General features: G+C 41.2%; 2 protein-coding genes across 9 annotated transcripts; one reads left to right on the top strand and one right to left on the bottom strand.

Moving 5' to 3' along the window:
* Positions 1-675: 675 nt before the first annotated feature.
* Positions 676-6,159, bottom strand: LOC115671798 (AMSH-like ubiquitin thioesterase 2). Of its 6 annotated transcripts, none has more exons than XM_030593440.2 (9): positions 6,044-6,159; positions 4,979-5,004; positions 4,554-4,722; positions 4,294-4,383; positions 3,391-3,453; positions 3,218-3,292; positions 2,570-2,632; positions 2,169-2,221; positions 676-1,110 (listed from the first exon to the last, which is right to left on the bottom strand). In XM_030593440.2, the coding sequence occupies exons 2-9, from the start codon at positions 4,996-4,998 to the stop codon at positions 936-938; spliced, it is 708 nt and encodes a 235-aa protein (XP_030449300.1). In that variant the 5' UTR covers positions 4,999-5,004; positions 6,044-6,159; the 3' UTR covers positions 676-935. The 6 variants fall into 6 exon arrangements, with proteins under 6 accessions (XP_030449300.1, XP_030449301.1, XP_030449302.1 ...); XM_030593441.2 differs by having other exon boundaries at positions 6,014-6,109; XM_030593442.2 differs by lacking the exon at positions 6,044-6,159 and adding an exon at positions 5,235-5,297.
* A 2,971-nt stretch (positions 6,160-9,130) lies between these two features.
* LOC115671797 (carbonic anhydrase 2-like) lies at positions 9,131-18,579 on the top strand. 3 transcript variants are annotated; one of them, XM_056309752.1, is made up of 11 exons: positions 9,131-9,378; positions 10,051-10,144; positions 14,843-14,904; positions 15,231-15,368; positions 15,713-15,761; positions 16,068-16,184; positions 16,311-16,364; positions 17,027-17,112; positions 17,337-17,442; positions 17,823-18,023; positions 18,187-18,579. In XM_056309752.1, the coding sequence occupies exons 2-10, from the start codon at positions 10,085-10,087 to the stop codon at positions 17,985-17,987; spliced, it is 837 nt and encodes a 278-aa protein (XP_056165727.1). In that variant the 5' UTR covers positions 9,131-9,378; positions 10,051-10,084; the 3' UTR covers positions 17,988-18,023; positions 18,187-18,579. The 3 variants fall into 3 exon arrangements, with proteins under 3 accessions (XP_056165727.1, XP_056165726.1, XP_030449298.1); XM_056309751.1 differs by lacking the exon at positions 18,187-18,579 and having other exon boundaries at positions 9,132-9,378; positions 17,823-18,140; XM_030593438.2 differs by lacking the exons at positions 9,131-9,378; positions 10,051-10,144; positions 18,187-18,579 and adding an exon at positions 14,290-14,436 and having other exon boundaries at positions 17,823-18,140.
* Positions 18,580-19,097: the final 518 nt, after the last annotated feature.

The raw sequence follows: 19,097 nt of genomic DNA, 5'->3' as shown, positions 1-19,097 counted from the left end.
TGAAAGGAAATCAAAATGTGCGTATCATGGCTATCAATACAAGAACACATTTTGGAGAGGCTCCACCAAAAGCAATATTAAAAGGAGGAAATGCTTCATGGTCATCACAATGCCACAACTTTAGCGAAGACCCATATGTCTTCCGTACTAGAAAAGTCCTTAAAAGGCTCTATCTCGGTTCTCGTCCGGATTTCAGGATCGTCAGGATGTAAAATTTCCAAAGGGTACTCCCTCTCTTCGGAGAAGACAAAGATGCACGAGAACTGGGGGCACAAGATGTGTAAGGAACGCATATGTGGAGCCCGCCGACCTTATATATCAAACGGACAGACCATGGAGGCTCCCATGGGAGTTTCAGCTCCTCTTCTGTGGTGACGTTACCTTGTAACCAAACACCGAGGATTCACGGCAGATCCCTGATTAACCTCTTAACTAGGGACTCTCTTTGGATTCTTGGTGTTCAATTGTTGTTTATTTTAAGAGGACACAAAAGGAGAAGTGGGATTAGGTAACTCTCCTCTCAGTCGCCTTGTTGGAGCTTTCAGATGACGACCGAGAATGGCGGAGGAAGCTTCCAGGTCTTTTTTTATTTGGTCAAAAAGAAAGATTGTAGGTCAAGGCCTGCACAGCGTGTGAAAGGAAATTAAAACGTGCGCCTATTCCCAAAAGGCATCATAAGACAATCAACTCATGTTTATTCCTGAATAGAGTTAGAATTACAGAGTAATAAGCGTCAACTAAGTACAGCTGAACTTAATTGTCCGCGAGGATAATTCGTTGTTTCCACTGCTCGCCCAAAGAGCGAAGCACAAGAAGGTACTTACATGCTGGCCAAGATCCGTCGCCATGTATTCTAGGAACGATTTCTATTACTTTCCTGCTTGACCGCACCCGCTAGCTTGCTGGTTCTGTTGACCTCGTCAGCGATACTTTCGTTATCGCAAGTCGAAAACTTCGAATCTCAGATTCGAGTTTGTGTAGACATTAGCGCAGTGCTCGTAAATAGGAGCTCCGTCGGCAGTTTCCCTGTGAGTGTGAAATCCCGTTTCTCGGCACTCTCTCAGGACGTTCATCCCACCAGGTTCGGATATCCGGAACATGCCGTAGCTCCTGAATTCGATATTAACACGGGTTCATTTCATAACCTGTGATATACAAATCAACAAATGTGCATATACGTACGTGGAAGAAGTACGTTATCTATGAAAAGTTAATCTTTCACCCTTCCAAGATCATTCATTCTTATCGCACCTTTGAAAACAATATTCTTGTCCCTTTCTAGATATCTCCATACTCAGGGAGACTGGAGAGTTTAAATTTGTCAAATAGGAGAAGCATAAGCAATATGCACAGCATTTTAAAGATGCGTGTTGGAGGGCTTGGAATATATTGAATTAGCCACTTGCGGATATTAGAAAATGGTAATGTATGCATGCGTTTTTTAAAACGCCCAGAATATTGCATTCTCCGAAGAATAGAGCTCGCAGAGGTCAAAACTTGGGATTCTTACAGTGCTCCTGAACATTGCTTTCGGTGCATCTCAACTGTTGGATGCATGAGGATCTTATACATTGAATCCGACTGTTGAAATGCATCAGGAGCAATGCTCGCAGAGCATGTAATAATCACTCCTAATCATGCGTACACTAATGACTCTGAAGCAGATGCACATGGCTCTCATCGAGATGAAGAAAATAATAGGGCATGAACATAGACGGTAATGATGACGACCATGTATGCATGCATTTATCGTGTAGAAGTTGCAGCTGGGAGGATTGCCAAACATGCATTTCCATATCTAGTCTAGGCATGAAAACCATTCGCACATAGCAGCTATAAATCACTCCCAATCATGCGTACACTAATGACTCTGAAGCAGATGCACATGGCTCTCATCGAGGTGACGAATATAATAGGGTATGAACAAGGTTACACGTGTACAGAAGGTAATGATGACGAGCATGTATGCATGCATTTATCGTGTATAAGTTGCAGCTGGCTGGATTACCAAAGATGCATTGCCATATCTAGTCAAGGCATGAAAACCATTCTCACATAGCAGCTATAAATCGTAATCCATCTAATGTATGTCAGTTCAAGCTATTTTTCTTAGCAGTAAACATCCATGAATTAGATTGCAGCGATGGAAACTCAAAATGTTTGCAGACCTCGATGCATCAGTTGGAGCCACAACAATTGCAAATGCTTCAGGTACCATGACCTGTGAGAAGGCATTAAAAGAGTGTCACAACAGAATGGCCAAAACTTCATAAATCATCCCTGCAAGAGAGGCTGGCAGGAATAGAACTGTTTGCCTTAGCCTTGAAAATATTCTAAATTGGTTTTCACCGTAGACAGTATAATGAGATCAGGATTTTGGCAGGGAATTAATAACATTGATATAGTAAGTTGTCCTGAAGACAGGAGGTAAGCGAATAACAAAGCGGTGCTGAAGATGGGAGATTGGTGTTGTCTTTTCTACATTCGGTTTGCCTGTCATCCCTACGGTCCCCCTTATATCATCTATGAGAGTTCCCTGACTAGCATTTTGACAGAGAGAATCAAGTACCTGATATGAATACTGTGTGTGCAAGTCAATCGATGACATGAAACAGCTCTGAGAAGGATGTGTCTGAAAAACAAATAGATTCTTCTTTAGAACAAACAGGACACATATTTGTAAAGAGAGAGATAACAGAAACTCGCCACGTCTTACTCATCCATATCCAGAGGAACAACGAAATTTAACATCCACTAGCACACCGGAAAAAGTTTTCCTACTACCTCAGTGAGGCGGGAAAAGAACAAAATCAGATGAGGGTTTAGATAGAAAATAGGTCACATTGGGCAACTTCTTCACTATGCAGTAGTGGGCTAGCACCCTCACCTTTCTTATTTGTTCAGTACAAACCCTATAGCCTTCCCTTATCTGTTCATATTAGCTACTTAATATACTCCTCGTCCCTATTGTTAATAAGTCCTAAGTATTTAAGCAGGGATATTGCTGATAATCCAGAAATCTTTGATGATTTACCATCCACACATATGCATTGAAGCAGGAATCAGCGAAGTACAATAGAAGAACTAAAACTAAATCAAGATAGCTTTACTGAGAAAAAGATGTAGGTCAATAAGAAGATTGCATAAGAATCTTAAGCAGAGTCAGCAAATCAGCATTGAAAAAGCAAAAAGGGTCTGTCAGAGTCATATCTCATACATGGATCCATCCAACCGGAATTAGCGAGTGTTCATGTTGTATTGCAAAAACTTCCTCCTCGTTCTTAGCCAGACACTGTCATTCAGATCAGGAAATCAATTTACAGATATTTGGACCTCCAAGTGTCAAGTAGAACTTCGTGAAAATGAATACATGGGCCTATGTAAACTCACTGAATTAGAGGTTGATTCCTGTTTGGGTATGATCAAAGTCGTTACATATAGAATACCCTTATCCTGTACAAACCATGACGTAGTAATCATATAATCTACTTTGTGAAAATAATTTGGATCTCAGGTGCAGATTCTTGCATTGTAGGTCTGACCAGTGTCAAGTCTACCGCAAACTCAGTGCTGTAATTTAATAAGCTATTTCTCTGATAAAACAAATTCTGATCTCCAGGTCATTCTGGACAAATCATTGAATGCATCTCCCTTCTCCATCAAATACATAAGAACAAAGAAAGAGAACGTGAATTGTCAATTGGATGGATTAAAAAATTGGGGAAGAAGGAAGTATAATTATAAAAGAAAAAAGATTCCCTTTCTGGAGATCATAACAAAATGCCACAACTTCTGAAAAAAGAAAATGAAGATGACCAAAAGGATGAGGACTGCTGATGTTCGACGTAGTCACTTCAAAAGTAACCATGAGAACTACTTTTTTGGCGTATTTGGGGCTATACGAAAGGATTTCTTGTGTAGCATCAACAAACATGCTTGGAGAAAACTTTGACTGTGAGTTTTGTTCAAAGGCTTCTACATGACAGACAAGAGGTATTTTTCGTTCAAAAGCACATACTGCATTCGGCAGAACTATATTTTTCTCACCGTGAGGTCTACAATATGAACCGGATAAGGTGACACCCCCCCAACCACAACAACCCCCTCCCCGCCGCCCCCCCCTTTTCCTCAATTTGTGGCAAGCTTTGAACAGTTGAACAGATAGGGATACCCACAGAAGAATCTTTCTGTAAATTGTCATAATCTTAAGCATCCTTTAAAGCTTAAACCATGTTAAAATGATGATCATGAGATAAAGTGTTACTTGTTTTCGAACTGAAGAGTAAATCTTACAAGGAAAGCACCAAGGATGCCACAGGTTTCCAGATCCTTATCCGTGTTTTCCTTGGCAAGTTCAAGGAATTCCTCCATCAGACATGCTGACTATGGACCAAAAATACAAGACTTATCAGATACCTGCTGTCGCAATTTTTGAGAATACTAGAAAACAGCTTTAACCAAAATAAAAAAGCCAAATGCATTAGAGCATTGTAGAAGAATTCCACTAGAAAATAAGTATCAAATCAATACCCCGAGCATTGTTAGCTTCTTACTATGTGTAAATTTTTCCGGGAATTTGAATGTGTACTATCACACTCAGCACCCTTAACACGTGAAAGATGTCTTTCTTCAGTCGAGTCTTCTATGAAGGACAATGCAGGGGAAGGAAATGATTGAGTCACTGGCTGAACATGAACATGATGGCATTTGTAAGCCGTTTCTCTGGAGCAAAGACAAAGAGCTTTATTAATGGGCGAACTAACTCTAGAAACAGCTGATGATGGGAGCACAGCTCAGCTCTTCTCTATTGACTAATTGACTATGACCACATCATTCTAGGGAGACCAAAATTCAATGTGATTTGCAAATCAAGGCAACAACACAGAATCTTGCATCATCAGGTAAACAAGAGTCTGTGGGGGCTATGGCGTGGTAGCATTTGTGAAACGATAATTTTACAACTAGGCAAAAATCCTACCTTTGATATGTTGGATCCATGATAATCTGCACCGTAAACAACAATTAGTATGCAATGATCCATGAAAACTACAATTTGAATTTGAAAGTGGGTAGACACAGAATTTTTGCGGGTGTTAGAGTAAAGACATGATTAGAAACGAAAACATTGGAGGAAATGTGGGTGGTGGCATCAGTCGAGGGTACAAAGAGTACGCTGTAAAATCATCTAAACTTATAGATTCAGAGTAATCATTTGCACCGGCAAACTTCCATACCTCCAACAGCCAGTATGGTTCTTGAAGAAATCTTAATCTGTTTAAACTGAATCACATCTACCAGTCATTCTGAAGGAGCACTTTGCACAAAATCATTGGCAATGACACTGAGAAGATTTCACTCCTCTCACATTCCAAACAGCAATGAATTCTTTGAGATTGCGCATCGCAAGTCAGTAGCAGCTGCTGTTCTTTTCTTTGCTAATCAGGACCAGAATTCTCAGATAAAGAAACCACCAGTCATTAATGACGTGATTAAAACATTTGGAGAAATATTTATAGGCGCTTCAACACGATTTCGAGAAAAAGCACTCGAGGCAGCTAGGTGCGAATGATCATCCATCGTCGAATTCGTTTATATATAAAACAAGATGTCAAGAAGAAATTATGCAACTTCAAAAGTAACGGAATACAGATTTCACTTGTGACGGCATGATCATCCTGCATAGCTTTTCATCGGAGACATACATACAAAGAGTACTATACAATTATAGCTATGAGCAAACAAACAGAACAGAACGAAGTCAGCTAAACCCAAGAGACAGAAAAAGAAACAAGACGACAACACCCCAGAACGAGGTGCCAAGTCCTCCGCCATATTCGGGGCACTTCAAGACAAGAACACAGAGATAAGTCCCAGCAAGCGGTCAAGCAACATCAGAAAAGCAAAACAAGTACTGTTCAAAACAGATTCAGTTGAATCAAATGGGGGCAGTTAACGATTGATTTGAAACCAACGTGTAATAACTCGATAAGAGCTCGGACAAACAGATTCTCACCGGCAGATTCGGAGATAGCGCGAGGCTTACCTGTCGGATGAATTAATTGATCGAGCGATCCTGAGACAGAAGATGAACAGGCATGGAGCGCGAAACAATTATCTCTTTTTTAACTAATTTTTTTTCTTCTTTTTCTTTTTCTTACCGTAGTGCTTTCCATAATCGGACCGGGCACTTATCCAAACAGGGCTAAACCCCATCAAAAACCTTGAATTAATGCTTACATAGACATATTTATCTTAAACTTTTTTATGTTAGACTAAAAATCTAAACTTTTGTGTAACACATTTACCCTCCACAAAAGTTAAAATGTTGACATAGAAAAACGATGTTGTTTTAACTGAAAAATCATTAGAGGGTAAATATGTCATATAAGTATAAATTTGGGGTTTTTAATGTCACGGGAAAAAAATTTAGGGTATATATGTCGCAATTAACATGATTTGGAGTTTTTGATATCACCAAAAAATGTTTATAGAATTTTTTATATTAAGTAAAAAATATAATTATATAACTATATAATATAACATAATTATAGGTAAATGTGTTACGGTATGCATAATTCGGGGTTTTTATGGATTTTTTCCTATCAAATATTCTCAACAAAGAATTTCACTATAATTTATTAATCATGAAAAACCTGAAAAAAATGATAATTTTGGAATTCTAATGTTTTCTTACATTTTTGCTATACTCACCGTCGTTATGAGCAGTTTTTTAACATATCCATCGTCGAATGGTGACATGTACATGGGTGCTCTTTAAGATTTCATTCACATATCATCGATTCAAAGGATTTCATGCTGAATTTTATAGTTACATACATATGATCTGTTATCAAAATTCATGTAACCTTTAGACCAAAGTCAGGATGTCTGATACCAAAATTGACATATCATCGAGTCAAAAGGAATTCATGCTGAATTTTATAGTTACATACATACGATCTGTTATCAAAATTCATGTAATCTTTATACCAAAGTTCGGACGACTGATAATGACTTGCCAAGTGCCTCCACTGTGTGGACTACAAAGAGGTGGGCCGACGAATGCAGTTGACTTATCTTCAAGCACCAACTAATTATTAATAAAGGAAAAATTGTCCAAAAAGTCCTAACATATTTTACGGAAGCTAATTCAGTTTTAAACTTTTTAATTGTGCCAATTTAATCTTTAGTCCTAAACCTTTCAACGATTTATCAATTAATCCTAAACCTTTCAATTATCCGACCAAATATCCTTATAATTGGTCTATGGCTAAATTAATGAATCTTCAAAATGTTTTTTTTTTTTGACCCAGGGAACCCCCGCACGGCCGACAACCGGGAGGTAAACCCTGGGGGCGACACGTGCTAGCCACCACACACGTGCACCGGTTAAGTCACCCTGCGGCATCCGGGATTCGAATACTCAACCTTTTGCGAGAGGAAGAGTGCGCGCTCCAGCAGCGCCACCCAGGCGGGTGGTGAATCTTCAAAATGTTTAGGATTAAATTGACTTAGAAAAAGTATTTAGGACTAAATTGGCAAATCGTCAAAATGTTTAGAACTAAACTTGCACAATTGAAAGGTTTAAAACTGAATTGGCCTCCGCATGATAGGTTTAGGACTAAATTGGCACATTTGACATTTCATTATATTCCCAATTAATAAAATGTCAAATGATGTTTTGCTCAATACAAAAGATTGTTAAAACCTATGCGGTTTTCAACACCTGCTCGTGGAGTTTCTTTCGAACCCTTGATTTTGTTTTAGATAAAACCATACATTTCAATCTTTTAACTTATGTGCTTTTTCCGATCAAATCCTCGAACTTTTAATTTGCTTAATTTAGTTTTTGACCTCGTGTAAATGTTCAAGCCCTTTTTGCATCAATATCGGTTGATTTGAGTCGCATAATAACCATCGGACCACCACGTGGAGTATGACATCTAAAAAATTTTGCCACGGTGAATAAATCACAATGGAAAATGACACTTGAGGAAAAGAAAATTTAGGCAATGCAAGTTTGTAGGAAAAATTTTCTTACAGCGGAATATCGAAAATTTGATGCATAATACTCCACAGATCGTTCGAACTCCATAGGAATAAAATGAAATATAGGATATAATTCCCTGTTCTTTTCATTTTTTGCCTATTGGTGTTCCAGAAGTACCTTTTCGAAGTCCTGGAGAGGAAGTTGCCTCTTGGATCGAGGTACAGTGCCTGTCCATTGAAGTTGCACATCAAATTGCCATATGGTCCGACAACCTCGTTAGCTTGGATTGATCGAAATTAGTGCACGAGGGGAATTAATTGGGATATTTTATTTAAATCCAAGTATTTGGTTAGACAAATTAAAGGTTTGAAGCCTTTCACAAGGAAAGAAAAACGTACGGAATTCAAGAGCGAAAAGTAGAATTTTACCTAAGAAGAGCACATGGAACTTACCTAACAAGAGCACATGGAACTTTCACAACACGCAAGTATCAGATCTGTATATGATGTCTTCATAATTTCTTAAATTAGATAATATTTAAAGGTGTGACGGAAGAATAAAAAGCAAACAATTGCTATTTGTCTCAAAGAAAGTAAAGCCCAAATGGACGGATATGGCCTAAGAAGGGAATTGCTTGTTCAAGCTCATACTTCGGACTTTCTAGGACGTTTGAGGATTGTAATTTCCGTTTTTCAGCAATTGTTCCTCCGCTGCTTTTCGTGACGTTTGAGGAGTGTAATCCTTGTTGACCTTGGTTGTAATCCTTTGCTGCTTTCCACGATGTTTTACCAAACATGCTTGCATTCTCTAAAAAGAACTTTTTAATTATAGTTTACCGGTCTTGCATTTCGGCCTTTACATTTGGCCAAAGGCTTTCTCTAAATGCCGAACCAAACGCACTTATAGTGAGTTTCATGGTCCAATATACGTGGAGCAACTACAATGGTGTGAATATACGAAGATGAAACACGGGAAAAATAGCCACCACAGAAAGGAAAAAAGGGCAAAAGGACTGGGAGGAAAATGCAAGTGAATCTGCACCATCGGATTCCCATCTCATCGTCAGGTACGTGAAGAAGAAGAAGGGAAGGGAGGCCCTCCTTCCTTATCTCATCTGTCTATCCCCGTGACTATGAGACAAAGTCATGGCACGACAACCATCCCATTCCCAAAAGGAGAGCAGACAGAAGATAAGGAAGGAAATTTAGGAATTGGGCCCTTCTCGTTCTGTCGTCCATGTCTACTGTCTAATGCTCTATCTCTCTCTCACATTCGTTCGTCTTGTCTTCAGTTCACCATCCCCGCACCAGCGAAGAAAGTATCTCTCCCTTTTAATTCCAACTCTTTTTTGCACTCTGCTAAGGCCCATCCGCAGTTCAAATCCCACGGTACCCTCTCTCTCTCTCTCTCTCTCTCTCACTAGAGAGTGGAGAAGACGATGCAAAAACTCGAGATTTATGGAGATTAGAGATTTCCGTTTTCAAAGATATTATTAAAAATTAGTGTTATTTTTTGATATTTCGTTATTCTCAAATATAGCTAATTTCATTTCCTATGCATATTATTCGAGTATAAATATCCTTCCCTAATACAGTGTAAAGTAAAAGAAGCCAATTGAGTAAACATGTAGTCTTTACTTATTCTCTTTCCCTTTCTCTTGAAGATCCTAGAATACTTACCGTTAGTGTATATGGATAGCTGTTTCTATCGAATTACGTCATTATGTGTGTACATGTATTATAACTATGGCGTTCCATGCAAAAGTAGGAATCTGCCGCGACTAGTGTGGTTGATTTGTTAGGCATTGATCTTGTCATAAATCCCATGTTGTTAACATTCTACATGGCATGATATTTAATCGAGAAAAGACATATTTTAGAAGTTAGATTAGACTTGGAACAGTTTTCGAGCATTGGAACAAGCAGGTGTACAATTACGTTTTGGCAATTGTGTACCTTCCGTTTAATCCCAAATTCCAAATAGTACAACTTCATTGCTTACTAGCTACACGATTGCGTGTTCTAATGAGCAACCAACTAACCAGCATGCCATTGATCCAGCTACGTACAAGGAGGGCGGGACCGGGAGCGAAGCATGGCCGGCAAATTCAGCAAGTGTATGCTGCTGTGCTGCTGTACAGAGGACCGCGTCACGGTACGTCCTCTTACTATTCGCAACCCAAGCGGACATGGCCCCGAGAGGAATTAAAACGTATTGGTAAATAGAAAAATGAAATAAAAAAAAACGCGTCTACTTGTTCCCATTAAAGCGAAATGCTTAATGAATCGTCGTAATCGATCGAAATCAGCTTTACTTTTCGAGTAGGAATGCAATGAGTTTTCGATCGTTGCATTCGCCGGCCTCCTTCCTTGAGAGCTCTTGATCCGCCACTTCCGTTACTTACTTGGTTCCGGGTTCGACCCAGATGGGGAATATCCCATCGGATAATACCAAAAGTTTGTCGATGTCGACAGCATCATTAGCTATCAAGACTTTCCATGCTCATCAGATTTGAGGTTCTAAATCTGGTTGATTAGATTAGGATTCTTGAACTCTTTTGCTGCAGAACCCTAAGGCAGCGTGCTCTTTCTCTTTTTTAAAACGGGTGATAGAAAGAACAGGCCGGTTTAGATTCATGGAGATGCGTATTATACTGAGGCGGAGGACGAGCTAGCGGCGACCAAATCTCGTCTCTAGAAGCAGCCCCAAGGCCAGAAGTCGAATCGAGGACGACAATTTGTCTCCCCAAAACTCCCTGAGCTGAAGCCTGTCTCAGATGAACCACCGCTCGAAGTTCCCATCTGTTTCCAATAATAATTGAAGAAAGTGGATAATTTAGGAAAAACACATGCCCAAATTGGACCTTTGAGGCAATCAATGGGGCTCATCTAGACAGGTCAAACTATGGCCATGCTCGTGGATCAACTTGGCACTTGGGGGGCATTGGCTATCATAATCTATTGGCCAGCCAGATTGTTTTTTTAATTTTTTCTGTCTAGATTTGGCTCACGGCTCTGGTTTAGCATTCGGGAAAATTATCCAAAAAGTCTTAATCCTGCTGTACGGAAGCCAATTCAATCTCGAATCTTTCAATTGAGCTAATTTAATTATAAACTTTTTAACGATTTGCCAATATAATTCTTCCGATCAAAATATCTAGATAATTGGTGTAAAACCGAATTGGCTCAATTAAAAAATTTATGACTTAATAACTTACCGTATATTAAGTTCAGGATTTTTTGGATAATTATCTCGTTGGCAACCCAACCCCATCCGATCCTCGATTGGCTGAAGTTTTCAAGGGAACAACGTCGTTTTCCTTCTGTGTCCCTTCATGCGGTAGTCTCGACATGACCCTTTGCTCGTGACCAGAAGCCAATCCCAATTCCTATCGTGTTCCCAAATCGAAAGTTATGGGGGCCAACATTCCATTGGTCCGGACTTGAAAATTTCCTATAAATGCATTAAAATACTTTTTTGGCTTTTGTTTTTGGGGTCATTTTAGTGGACTTTGGTTAACGGTGCCCGGTATTGGAAAGTCCCAGTCGAGAGACCACCGTCCCTTTCACACTCCTGTTATTTTAATTTGGATGTGAATTGAAGAAAAGGGACATGGATTGAGTCCGTAGATCACACGGCAATGCATAGTTTACTAGTTTTCCTAGGTTCCGATCAATCCGATGCACATGCTTTGTCTGCCGTAACTTCTACTTCCGTCCCCGATCTTCGAGGGGGGGGGCAAGCGAACCGAGACGAATAGCTCGAGTTTTGCCTAAGCCAATGTTCGAGATCGGCTCGGCCGACGTTGAATTCGGCTCTAATTCGCTAATATACTCTATAGGCCTGTAATCATTGTTGAAATATCCCGCGTCGTCCATCAATGGGGTTTGTATGCTCTTTATATACACGCAGTCTCCCTTCATCTATAAACTTATTTAGACTTTCTAACATGGTGTTACAGCTAGGTTTTTTCAGTCGAATTTTAACACATGTACATGATCGACCGAGCTTGATGTTGGGTGGTCTTGGACCTCACATTTATAAAGTGATGAGTGACGACCAGCCCCTTCCACAAGGATCTCTCCCTCACACAATCCGTAACTCTCTTGTGTGATAATTGGGTTTAGATTTGGTGATAATCTGGCTCTGATATCAGTGTAAGGCTTTTTCTCATATTTATAAATTGACTACCAATCCCTTTCACAACCGATGTAGGACAACTGTAACACTCGAGTTTCCCGGTTAATTGCCGAAAGCAAAAAAACGTAAGCGGATCCTCGAAATCAAATTGGCTTTGGTCTCCCTCTCAAGATGGTCAACAGTGATTAGTGTAGTTTAATTTATCTTTCCTGGCGTGTTCATGAACTGATTCGCACGGGTCAAAAACCAACAAAAGTCAGCATCTGCCATCTAGACTTTCTAGAGCTGGCGATGGAGGAGTCGCTTAGCTTTGAATTTGACCAAACCAACTTCTGAACGCTTCGACGCGCTAGCCATTGCAGCAACCCTTCTTAAGCATCTGTTTTATGACCAGCTTTCCTAATATTTTCTTTTTATTAGCCAAGCTGGTTTATTTACTATGGTTATAATTAATTTCCGAGTATACATCAAATCAGGCCTAATTCCAAAAAAAAAAAAAAATACCGACTTTACCTTGAGTGATAATTTTGGACCGAACTTTTTTTTTGTATCATAAAAAATCACAAACTTTCACTTAAATCTCAAATCTAGCCCGAATAATTAAAAATTCTCACATCACCGGAGCCAGATTCGGGACTCGAGTAAAAATTGGTGCTTTTTATTGAGATAAAAGAAAGTTCCTGCCAAAATTATCATCTAAAGTAAAGTTGATTTTTTGAAATTAGCCCGTTAAATCATGGTTGGACAGCCTCTTGGATCCCTCACAAGACCATACATTAAAATCATTTTTCATATCCTATCCGATCTGGTTCAACACGTGGCCGCCAACGCCATGGTCCATCCTTTCCTACTTTTTGACTTTTTTCCGTGGAAGCATCCTTGAAGGCTTGGCCCACGTCCCGGTGTGCTTCCTCAAATCAAAATTTAATCTTTACAAAACCGCGAATCACGTTGGAATCTCGTTAGCCACTCTCCTGACGCGTTTTACTGAATACACGGCGTTATATATATATATATTGAATTTATTGAGATGTTAATTACAATTAATACGAAATCTAACGGTAAATCCAAATATTGTAAGTGACCATAAGGAAAACTCATCGCTTTTTTTACGAACATTCCGAATAAATATCCCTGGTTCGATCTTCGATTCTCTGTTCCAATCCCGTTCTTGGCTCAGTCCAATGGACTCCTTTGACCATACAAATTCAACAGAAAATTTAGCCCTTGGCGACAATATGATCTACTCTTGGTTGTAGAATCTACATAGTCCTAAACTTAGAGCAAAATGGTCAATTGCTGCATGTACTCAATCCACTCGGTGGCTCTAACGAGTGGGTAGTATAGACTTATAATTTGCAAATCTTAGGAGATTACGTAGTGGAGAACCCCAAACCGCGCAAGAAGCTAGAGGACGTGGTGGAGATCATGTTAAGCGACCAGAAATTTTAGCCAGTACAGAAACTACTTCAACCGCCGATGGCATTACAAGCTCCACCGATAATGTGACCAATCCCGATTATCGGAATTGGATGATGAAAAAATAGGCCAGAAGATACGAATAAAAGGTCTGATTAGTCGGGACAGCTCATTATGGACAAACTAGGGCTCGGCGATAAGCTCCCCAAGTCCCGGACTCCCCGATCCTCGATTCTCCCACGGTTCTCCATCGATAGATAAGATCCGTTTGCATCTTATTGGCGTTCCACATGATATGGGATCCATCAATATTCCAATATCGACGATTAGTGCCCGTCGTAGTCAATGAACTAATCAAAGCTCTAGGGAAATGGTAGGGCCCCGTCTCTTTCAATTTCCATGTGCGGCACTGCTCGATCAATGGATCCAACACACACCTCCAAAATTTCAATGTCACCGCTACTCAACACTGCACAGTGCACGCCCCCCGTCTTCCTGCGTCGGCTTACGCCAACGTTACCACCGGTCAAACAGTCGCGTACATCATTGGTTTTATTTTATCTTCAGGGTTCCCCAAAGAGAATCATTTCTTTTAATCAATCTGGTTTAATAACCATAAACCCAGTTGAGAAAATAAATCTGTAACAAAAATAAAACGCCTAATTACGGGTTTAATCACGGGTGGTGGTCCAAGGTGCCCGTGGGTCGGCCACCCCCTCCTATAAATGGAGTGCGAAAAGATGCGGGTGGCAGCAGTTGTGTGTCTGCGTGCGTGCCGTGCTCCCCAAAAGGAAAGGAGAGCTTTCGGGAGAGAGATTTGGTAGTGGTTTTCGTTCTCCTCCGAATTTCAGAAGCGCCCCAGCTTCCGCGGAATCTCGCAGGCAAAGGTTCGTCCGGATGCTGCTGCTGCCCGCCCCTTTTGCTCCGCGACTGTTCTGCTTTCCCCTGTCGTTCCTGTTCATAGCTCCACTCGAGTTCGATACCCCCCCTCCCCTTTTTCTTTGACCCTTTTCCCGCTTCGTGTGCGTGCCTTTTCGTTTCTTGTGTTCTGCATGCTGGGTTCTCCCGGATTGCGATCGTCGATCCTAAAACGGAGGGAGGCTTGTGACGAAGCTTCGATCTCTCTCTCTGATCGATCGTGATCGTTTCTTGGCAATCCGTGTTCAGTGCCTGACGATCGAGTCCTGTGCATGATCGGATCGCGTTCGTTCGTGGTAGTAGTAGCGTTTAGCGACGACCGGAATTACGCGGGACTCTCGTTTGACTTTGTTTTTTTCCCGATGGTGTTCGCAGAAGGACGACATGGCGAACGACAAGTACGAGGAGGCTATCGCAGAGCTGTCGAAGATTCTCAGGTGCGAACGACGCTTCATTTCCCGAGCCCCAACTCTCTCTCTCTCTCTATCTCCATCGTTATTAGACCTGTGAAAGCTGTCCTTAAGCGTCATTTTACGATCTCACGCCCCACGACAAGCAGTTCTTGTCGGAAATTACTCGCGCCCCACGCGCTTTGTGGTAGTTCCGAGCCTTGTGGCGCGGACCCACCGTTAGGCCCCCGTCCGGTGTCGCGCCCTTTCGAACCGCCCTTTTTTTCCCGTTCCTCTTTTTAACGGGCCGGTGAATGATGATGGCACTGATGATGACGATCCGACGGCTGTCGTCGGTGGTTCCTCGATTTCAGCGACAAGTGCGAGCTCCAAGGCGTCGCGGCAGCCAAGGTCAAGCAGATAACGGCGGAGCTGGTGGCCGCCGAAAACGGGTTCGACCCGGTCGAGAGGATCAAGTCCGGGTTCGTCCGCTTCAAGAAAGAGAAATTCGAGTAAGTCGGGACAGAGTGGAAGCATCGTTTTCCCCGGTCTCTTCGAATATGCTCAGTTTGTTTTCGATTGTTGTTGATTGTCGCTGGAAAGTAGTTTGTGCACCTTTTTATAATTCAGCAAATGGCATGTACATGACCTTAAAAGTGAAGATGGTCGCTTAGTTTGTGAACCTTTTCGAGCATCTCATCTGCACGTTATTCAAGAAATGACATGTACATGACCTTAAAAGAAAAGATTGTCACTTGCGTAAGAAAATGACACAGAAAGAATTTTTTAATTATGTCTCTTGCATTGATGCCTTGATGGTATGAGCCCTTTTTTTTTTTTTTGCCTTATTTTTCAGGAAGAATCCTGCTTTGTTTGGCGAGCTTGCAAAGGGACAGAGTCCTAAGGTTTGTACTCGGTCCAAATGATACCTTTTCCTATTGATAGTTGCTTTGATGGAATCTCCAACCACGTGATGAGACAAATTGTAGCAGAAGCCATCTAACATACGAGTAATATACGGATTAAGAAACTAGTTTTAGTCCCGATCAAGAAATAGTTCATTTTTCGAGCGATCACCGTTTAAAATCTATCGAATCATTGAATAATGAGGATGGAAGTCAACTGTGAAACAGCCCATTTTATTTCGAGAATCGTCGGTTGAGCTTAGCTCGTGGGATTTCCTTTCACTCGTGCGGATGTCGTGAGTGCAGTTCTTGGTGTTCGCGTGCTCGGACTCGAGGGTGTGCCCGTCGCATATCCTCGACTTCCAACCAGGAGAAGCGTTCATGGTGCGAAACATTGCCAACATGGTACCTCCATACGACCAGGTTTGTCCTGAAACTGGAAGGACCTGCCTCTGTACCTCTCATTCTATAATTCCTTGGTTATCAATTCTTATTGATTGCACATGTAGTGGCTACCCTGTTTTTGACTCCTGGGTTAAACTGTTGCAGACCAAGTACTCGGGAGTGGGGGCTGCCATTGAATATGCGGTCCTGCATCTGAAGGTGAATACAATAAAGAGCTTCCTCTCTTTTCTTAACATCAACTTTATCGTCACTTATGCTCTTGACATCGTCAATGGATGCTTCTTTCTCTTTCTTTTCTTTTCCTTTCCCTCATTGTTTTTCCAATCTTTTTGGGTTTTCCTGTTTGTGGTGGTGGATGATTCTCGGCGTCAAGTCATTAGAGTGTCCCCCGCTTTTTTGCGGCACTTCCGACCACAAGCTAAACGATTGTCGATGACTCGAAACCCTTTTATTTTCCTGATAGGAAACTAGAAGAAAAGGAGAGAGATTCCGGCATAATGCTTTATAGCCTAGACAAGTTGGCTTGGTTGCTCCCCTTTTTTTGCCCTTGCATGTAAATAGAAGTTCATTGATTCCTTTTCATAGGCTTCGGAATAAATCTTGTGAAATTTAGGCAATCAGGCACCCGGAGCATTAAAATTTTACTCAATGTTCTGTTCGATGACGTACCGAAGGGGTTGGCATCCGAGACTTTATATAATAATCTATGGATTCCATGTGAACTTTCTTTGTTTCTTCCCCCTCGCTCCCCCCTCATGTTAAAACTTTCGCGAGGTTTTGTTTATTCCAAGTTTCTGCGTCTGTCATGGTTTGCGATTCGAATAAGAAGTTTGGAAAGTGTGGAATTAAATGTACTTTAGGTGGAGAACATTGTGGTGATCGGACATAGCTGCTGTGGAGGAATAAAGGGCCTCATGTCCATCCCGGACGATGGAGCCACGTCTAGGTAATACAACTCTATTTTTTCTATCCTAAATAGGTGAACGAACTACACTAGCTAGTGAAAAATTTACATACAAATCCATAGACAAATGTGTTTAAAAGAGGCTCCTTGATTTGCCAAATAGCTGCTTGTGCATTCAATATCAGGATAGGCTTGCTGGATCAAGATTTATCAGTTGCTGACTGTGACTATTTCTCATTCTTATGAAATGCAAATGGATTCTTCAGTGATTTCATCGAACATTGGGTTAATATATGCGCGCCCGCCAAGACCAAGGTGAAATCGGATCACAGCAGCTTGACCTTTGCAGAGCAATGCGCTCACTGCGAGAAGGTTATACTCTCTCTCTCTCTCTCTCATGCACGCGCGCGTGTGCACACAGGCAAGGAGTTTGTCAATAATCACCATATTTATGTCTGTTCCAACTTCCATATGATGAAGGTAAACCGAAAGTGATTCCTGAAAGCTTTAACAAGAGGCACCTACCTCCTTGGTTAGGATGCAAAAGCTTATAGTTCTTCAGTCAGCGAAAGTCTGAATAATTTATTCGGAATACGAACAACATTATTGAAACTTTGAAGTCAAATTTATCGAACCTTTGAAAGAACATTGATCCTTCGCATTCAGAATACGCACTTAAGGGTCTACCAACGTTCAGAAGATCGATCTGTGAACTCGCGACTCACTCAAAAACCTGTTTCTTTCGAGTGCAGGAGGCAGTGAACGTGTCGTTGGGCAATCTACTGACCTATCCTTTCGTGAGAGAGGCCGCGGTGAAGCAAACCGTCGCGGTGAAGGGAGCACACTATGATTTCGTCAAGGGAGCATTCGAGCTCTGGGATCTCGACTTCAAACTCTCGCCGGCTCTTTCTGTGTGAGCCAGAAGACGAAGAGATGGATCGACAGGTCTATATGTATAATCTTTCAGACATCTTTATCCGATCCCCGTTTCCATAAGTTTTCTCTTTGGTGTGGACGGTGTTATATGTCCTCGAATTGACGAATAACACATCTTCATGTAGATGCTAAAATTGACCGCGGCTTTCTTTCCTGTTCTCGAACTAATCAAGGCTCAAGACGATGAGCCGGAGGTATTTCATGACAAGAGCGGTGTCGGTGTTCTGTTCTTTACCAAAGTTTCATTTCTCCAAGAATAAGCAGGAAGCATATATCACAAAGACAGGATTGCTGATTTGGGATTGATCGGGCCTGATCGACAATGTTCGAGCTCGTTCGCGAGAAAAAAGAACCTCAGGGATTGCTAACATTGATCTAAGCACTTGAAGGTCATGGACGAGGAAAAAAATTACAGGATAAAAAAAATTAGTGGGATACAATTAGGGAGAATGCAACTCCCGATCTAAACCGCGCGACTAGCAAGAGTTTACTAACTGTAGGCTAGAATAATGACATATAATATCAATATGTAATTTTCACTAAACAAATCTAATTTTCTGGTAGATTCGGCAATCGGCCTCGAACCAGTTCCAAAGTATAACTTGGTCAGCTTCTAGTTCCAAAGTTTATGGAACCGGCACCTATAGGTTAGGTTTCAGGTTCCGGCCGCTGAACCGACCCACATCAAAATCAATCACCCGTTTTCGAATTATGCCAATCTAGTCGTCAAGATTATGGTCCGATTTAAATTGAAGCGATGAGCACTGGGGTTTGGGCTCAATGGCATTAACGCTTCGTGCACCTAAATTTGGTGAGGCCTACGGCGGCCCAATCAAATTTTTAACTGGGCTAAGAAACCCGAAGCGATCGTTCCATCGAGTCTTTCCACCTAGCGGGCCACTACACTATGTCATCGATATATTCAAAGCTTCATTTTTCATCTACCGTCTGTTTTAATAATACTCCTATCAAACCAACATGCCTTACATGTTTTATGTTGCAATAAAACCACTTCGCATATATCATGTGCTATACGCGTTATGTGATGGAATACATTATTTCAGAGGGGACATGTCGCAGCGCACTGCAAT

The sequence above is a fragment of the Syzygium oleosum genome, unplaced genomic scaffold (assembly GCF_021117445.2).
Source record: "Syzygium oleosum isolate NSW1041296 unplaced genomic scaffold, Sole_v2.1 Sole_v2.03, whole genome shotgun sequence".
Taxonomy (NCBI): domain Eukaryota; kingdom Viridiplantae; phylum Streptophyta; class Magnoliopsida; order Myrtales; family Myrtaceae; genus Syzygium; species Syzygium oleosum.
Note: the sequence above shows the minus strand (reverse complement) of the source record. Positions and strands in the feature narration are given on the sequence as shown.

Bases quoted from the DNA above. Each gene is read 5' to 3' on its own strand.
- LOC115671798 (XM_030593440.2), bottom strand. From the start codon at position 4,998: ATGGATCCAACATATCAAAG. The intron at 3,293-3,390 runs GTGAGTTTACAT...TCTGAATGACAG, and splicing joins AGGAATCAACCTCTAATTCA to TGTCTGGCTAAGAACGAGGA. The intron at 2,633-3,217 runs GTATGAGATATG...TTTGTTTTTCAG, and splicing joins TTCCGGTTGGATGGATCCAT to ACACATCCTTCTCAGAGCTG.
- LOC115671797 (XM_056309752.1), top strand. From the start codon at position 10,085: ATGGCCGGCAAATTCAGCAAGTGTATGCTGCTGTGCTGCTGTACAGAG. The intron at 16,365-17,026 runs GTGAATACAATA...AATGTACTTTAG, and splicing joins ATGCGGTCCTGCATCTGAAG to GTGGAGAACATTGTGGTGAT. The intron at 17,113-17,336 runs GTAATACAACTC...TGGATTCTTCAG, and splicing joins GACGATGGAGCCACGTCTAG to TGATTTCATCGAACATTGGG.